This window comes from Schistocerca cancellata, chromosome 1, assembly GCF_023864275.1.
Source record: "Schistocerca cancellata isolate TAMUIC-IGC-003103 chromosome 1, iqSchCanc2.1, whole genome shotgun sequence".
In the NCBI taxonomy this organism is placed as follows: domain Eukaryota; kingdom Metazoa; phylum Arthropoda; class Insecta; order Orthoptera; family Acrididae; genus Schistocerca; species Schistocerca cancellata.
This window is the reverse complement of record NC_064626.1, coordinates 861,538,048-861,544,047: the sequence shown is the minus strand read 5'-3', so window position 1 is coordinate 861,544,047 and position 6,000 is coordinate 861,538,048. Positions and strand designations below refer to the sequence as shown.

Here is a 6,000-nt window from a genome sequence, read left to right as displayed (position 1 = left end):
GAAAGTGATAAAGCCCTAATAACTGGTATGATGGGAGGTACTCTCTGCCCTGAACTCCATGGTGGTTTGGAGAGTATGGATGTAAATGTAGAAAGCAGTAACCATCACACTCAAATTGTCATTCTGATGAAGGATGCATGCAAGAACAGCCAAAATATAAGTAGTTTTAACACATTTGACACAGTCATACACCCATAATTTTATTCAAATGGACCAACCTACAAAACCTATGATTTTATTGACTGTTAGAATTCTGTACAATTGAATATGGGCTGAATCAAAACGCCTGAAAACTTTTATTGATAATAAAATAAAAACAAGTAGTTGGTGTGTAGTATGGTTTATGACACAAGTTCTTTTCAAACGATTATTCTGTACACCCTGAGTGTTAGAAGTGATTCAAGTCCCAAGTCAGTGCGTAAAAAAAAAAAAGTTTCATAGATAAAGTGGTATGGTCAGAAAGCTCTTACATCTTGTTTTATTGTTCATACATGCATTTCTCTCAAAGGTTTATATTCCAACAAACAAGCATGCTAGGGGCTAAGACCAATAAGACATTTTAAACAAACATGAGTGTGTGTGCCCTTACTGTGTGCAATGATGCAGTGCTAAAGCTATGTTTTATCTTGTAAGTTATCTGATGCAAATGGTGTGTAAAGTAAAGAATATTATAGAACAGGGACTAGCTGACTGAGGCAGCTTTCATTCAGCAAGGCCACAGCTGACCACCTGTCCTATCCTCATATAAACATATTTATATATCCTATGTATATTTCCAGTCATTTATTTTTCATTGTACTGTGATGATCACTGCTATATCATTGTGAGACAATCCCTGTATGAAATAAATGATAATATGATAGATCAAATGCTATCTGCATAGAACATAATTGACAAGGAATGGAAAATAGCACTGCAGACTACAGAATGAAATGGTATGAACGATTACATAGATAAATAGTATTATTATGTGATGGTGAAATGTACTTATAAATCTTGGTGACTTCAAGAACATGTCTTAGGTTCACACTGGACTCAATCATAAAAAGAGTGGAGGAGGTGATTAAAATAAATAAATAAATAAATACTACACCTGGCAGAGGGGCAAGATTGTGAGATGTAATGAATGAAAAGAAGTTGGGAATCTCTCTGGGTTTAACAAAACTCATCAAATTTTATGGTACTGTAGAATTTAAAAAAAAGTTACATGAGAAATTGAAGTTAAAACACACACACACACACACACACACACACACACACACACACACACACACATAAGAATATGTCACTTTCTGTACTGCCTTTGAAGCACTTCCTAGTTTACCTTCTGGGGGGTGGCATGATGTAGATCTACCATCGCTTTTCCTGTAACTGTAAATTTATATTTAAGTTCATTTTGAAAATCCTAAATTCATTTTGTAGCCTCCAAAACATTAGTAACTGTGCCAATAATAAGAGGATAGCAATTGCTCGACGCAACTTATTTCGACAAGTTTTTTTTTTTTATTTTAGTGGAGAGTGTTATGTCATATGCTATGGCGTATCGGTAGTTATCGTATGCCGCAAGAGTAGAATAACAGTAACATGAGATGGTAGTGTTCATAATACGCTAATTTGAGGTTATTTGCAGTTTATGTTTATAATCACCCGCACATTTGCCTCAACTTGTGGAATTTAACATTCAGAAACTTCCCGTATGTGAAACGTGTGTACATGCTTTCAAATTCTATTCATAGTCACGTACATCTGTTGTAACACCGCGTCAGGTAATATTTACTATGTGCTGGAAGACTCGCTGCTCGTCTAAAGTTCAATGATAAGTTTACTAGCACCAAACACTTTACACCATAAGTTGATTTGACACTTGACACAGTGGTGTACATTCGCAAACGTTGGCAATCTTGATTGTGTGCAAACTGCACAGCGCAATATTTGTGCTTACAGAGAAGCACAAGTATCGCGTTTTCGGTGAACTTTGCGATTTGTGACTTTTTGTGTATGGTACAAAAACAATCGAGAAGTGGGTGTTATTAGCTTACTGCCTGAATACAACTGAAAGCCGCGTGATCGCCGTCCCCATCACAGATCTGGAATGGATGATTTAGGTAAATACTAGTGTTCATGTTTAGGTGAATTTATTTAAAACTAGTGCTTATGTAGGGAAGTATTGGTATAAATTAAACAGCTAGGTTGTTCCCATAACCTATAGGTGGCGAAGCAAACAAAAAATATATTACCAACTGTGGAAACAGAAATTTGCTGCTCGGAAGTTCTGTCATTTCCGCGTATTTCTGAGTTAACAGCCGTGGTTTTGGAACCAACTGATGTGACAGGTGGACAAACAGATCTCGTATGCGGAACAAACTGAGCCACATCAAATTTCGTAACCAACCTTTTCTTTGCGTTACTATTCTGCAAGAATCTGACGATTGTGCGTAAAGTTGATATATCAAGATTGTTCATATTGCCATCAATAAATAGTTTTGAAAGTCGACCTCATGTCATCTGTTGACATCTCCCTCTTGTTTTTTATATGTGTAGATGTTTGTTACTAACGAATTTCAACGCTGTGGAAATTGCTAACAATAAAAAATTCTCATTAATGAGATTTATCACACTACACCATTGATCCGAATTTACTACATTGTTCAAATTTTAATATTATAAAGTGCAATGTGAGTTGTTATAACGCCTTTAAAACCATTTGCGTGTTCAAAGAGTTTTCTGGAGTCTGTCATTTAGAGGTTTAGGCCTACTTCTACTGAACTTTAACGCCTGACTTGTTCAATCATGTATAACTCTTCCTCCATGAAGATTACATCATTTGTAACGGCAGATTTTTTTTCCAGTTTACTGTATAATGCTGACGTGTTATAAATAAAACCGTCTGTAGCTTCTCAGCTATTTGGCAAGTTTGGCAGTCTGTGAAAAAAAAAAAAAAACACGCACACACACAGATTCGATGCATCTAGTTTGTTTAAACCGTCATTCAATTACATAATCTGCTTTGCGCTTTCTATACCTTTCATTTCTCAACGCCCGTCTCTACTTTGATTCTGTGCCAAGTGTTTGTGTGGCTAATATCTTAGTTAACCATTATGTCTAATCTGATTTCTGTTTCACCTTTCTGTATGATACTGTAGTTACCTTTACTTCATCTTACTTATCTGTTGTTCATTTACATATTTGTTCCTGAATATTCTGTTTTGTATTTTGTTTCTAATGCGATTCTTAGTGGTAATTGTTTATTTATTTACAATCCTGTATCGATATGGCTTTTGTTTCATTATTTTCCAACACCATTAGGTTGTAGAACATTGTTTGTTATCGTAAAACTCCAAAATCCAAGATCTTCAGCTTGTATTGTCATATTATATTCACTACCTTTCACCATGAATCGTAAAGTTTGAGGATGTGCGTGGATGTGTATATCAATTGTAAGGTTTCAAAGTGAAAGATAAATATTGATTAATTCTGATAGTATTGCTACAGTGTTCTGGTTGTAGTTATCTGGAAGTTCTGTAGGTCATAATTGCTTTATTTCTTGCTGTGATGTGGAAGAAGTTAATTTTGAATTTATGGTATACTTTCCCACTGAAAAAAACTAGGCAACATGCTGGCCATTTACATGATATCTTAAGTTGCTGTAGTTTATTCCCTCCGTTCCCTCCACCCTCCTTCCCCACCCTGCCAATCCCCCCACATGCTTACAGTGATTTATAGTTGAATAATAATAGAAATTCCTGGAAGGAGCAATACATAAAATAAGAGAAAGGCAACAACTCACTTGTAGATGGATTATAAAATGAGCACCAAAAAAGTAAAACAAGGGTAAGTTAATGTAGTACAAGCACATTTGGTGATGTTGAAGAAATCAGGTTCGAAAATGAGACACTAAAAGTTGTAGAAGAGTTTTGCTATTTGGGCAGCAAAGTAACTGATGGTGGCCCAAGTTGAGAGCACATAAAACACTGACTGGCTACAGCAATCAAAACATTTCCAAAAAAAAGGGGAAATTTGTTAACACTGAATACAAATTTAAGTATTAGTATGTCTTTTCTGAAGATAATTTTGTGGAGACTGTGCTTGTACAAAAGTGAAGCATGGATGAAAAAGGGTACAGAAACACACAATAGAGAACAGCACACACTACTCTCTCTCTGTTATTACACATTAAGAAACATGTTACTGCTGTTTTCATACTGGTTGATCCTTGACAACAAAGCTCTTTAGGAAATAAATGTATTGTGAAGAAAAGTCTACAAGAGACTGTAGAGGGACAGCACATATAATCCTTATTACACACTTCTGCACATCAGACACTTTTTCCTTAATGATAAGTGATCTCAGAATAAGTCGCAGCTCCTTTCAAGGCTTTGATATGCAGTGATAATGGCTGATGGTGTAGAGTGGAATGTTATACTAGAGGTGATGGAAGAAAATATCATTGTTACTAGGTCAATCCCGCGTCCGGCCATCCTGATTTAGGTTTTCCGTGATTTCCCTAAATCGCTCCAGGCAAATGCCAGGATGGTTCCTTTCAAAGGGCACGGCCGACTTCCATCCCAGTCCTTCCCTAATCCGATGAGACCGATGACCTCGCTGTCTGGTCTCCTTCCCCAAAAACAACATTGTTACTAGGATCTAAGAAATATGCAGGAGGACAGAAAACTGTCCAAGCATAGCCAGGGAAAGTAGCCAGCCAATGTCTTCTTTTAGCACATTTGTGCTGCAAGTTTATTTCTTCCCAGTTTGATTCAGTATTTTATTGTGAGTTATTTGATCAACCCATGCTCTTTTTGTGTGACCTCTTTGTCATCCATGTTTCACTTTTGTACAAGCACAGACTCCACAAAAAGTCTTCAGAAAAGACATACCAATACTTAAATTTATATTCAGTGTTAGCAAATTTCCCCCTTGTTATGGAAATGTTTTGTTTGCTGTAGCCAGTCAGTGTTTTACGTTCTCTCAACTTGGGCCACCATCAGTTACTTTGCTGCCCAAATAGCAAAATTCTTCTACAACTTTAAGCGTCTAATTTCGGAACCTAATTTCCTCAGTGTCACCAAACATGCTTTTACTACATTAACTTACCCTTGTTTTACTTTTTTTTGAGCTCATTTGATAACCTCTTTATCACACTATCCACGTAATTCAAGTGATCTTTGAAATCCTTGGCTGTCTCTGTCAAGATGTCGCTGTCAAACCTCAAAGTTTTTATTTATTCTCCCTGAACTTTAATTCCCTTTCCAGAGTTTGTCATGCCTTCCTTTATTGATTTTTCATTTTGCAGATTTAGTAACACCCAAGACAGACTACCACACCATCCCACTCCCTTCTCAACCACTGTCTGACTGGTAATAAATGGACTGTGATTAATGTACAAGTTGTTGATAACCATGTGCTCCTTTTACTTTATCCCTCCAGCCTTTCAAATTTCACAGAGTGTATGCCAGTCATGATTCTCTAAAGCTCTGTTTATATCTGTAAATACTATAAATGGATAGTTTCTCTAATTCATTGCAGACCAATGCTAACACACTTTGTTTAAAGAGATTTTAGTGAGTTTCTATCCTCTTCAAAACTGAGCTAGTGTTTAATCTCCAGTGATGTCATTGTCAGTGGGATTTTAAACATTATCAAAAACATTTGTTACTGTCTCTCATAAGTTATGTAGTAAGGTGCTGGAGTTCATAACATTTATTTTGAGGAACATTGTTACCCCTTTATTGCCCTTCATTTTTTTGGAATCAGTTGGCCTTTTTTATATGACACAATATCAAAGTTCTGGAGATTCAGTTACTCTCAGATGGCCAATTTTTTAAAAAATGCTGCGTAGGATCTGCACTCTGTCACTTACAGTGTTTTTCATTCACTCTGATGGGAAGGTAGAAAGAGAATTTGTAACAAACTGTTTTTATGATACAAATATATTTCCAACAAATGCAGCACACGTTGCTTAAAGAGAGCATTGTGGTCTTCCAACTTCATTATACCTAA

At 36.2% G+C, this 6,000-nt stretch overlaps 1 protein-coding gene across 1 annotated transcript in view; it reads left to right on the top strand.

Annotated features, from left to right (window-relative positions):
- Positions 1-1,957: 1,957 nt before the first annotated feature.
- LOC126189262 (leupaxin) overlaps positions 1,958-6,000 on the top strand; it is a 475,608-nt gene continuing 471,565 nt past the window's right edge. Inside the window, exon 1 of the mRNA XM_049930930.1 lies at positions 1,958-2,105. Within this exon, the coding sequence (XP_049786887.1) occupies positions 2,093-2,105 (13 nt within the window). The 5' untranslated portion in view covers positions 1,958-2,092. The remainder of the gene's footprint in view (positions 2,106-6,000) is intronic.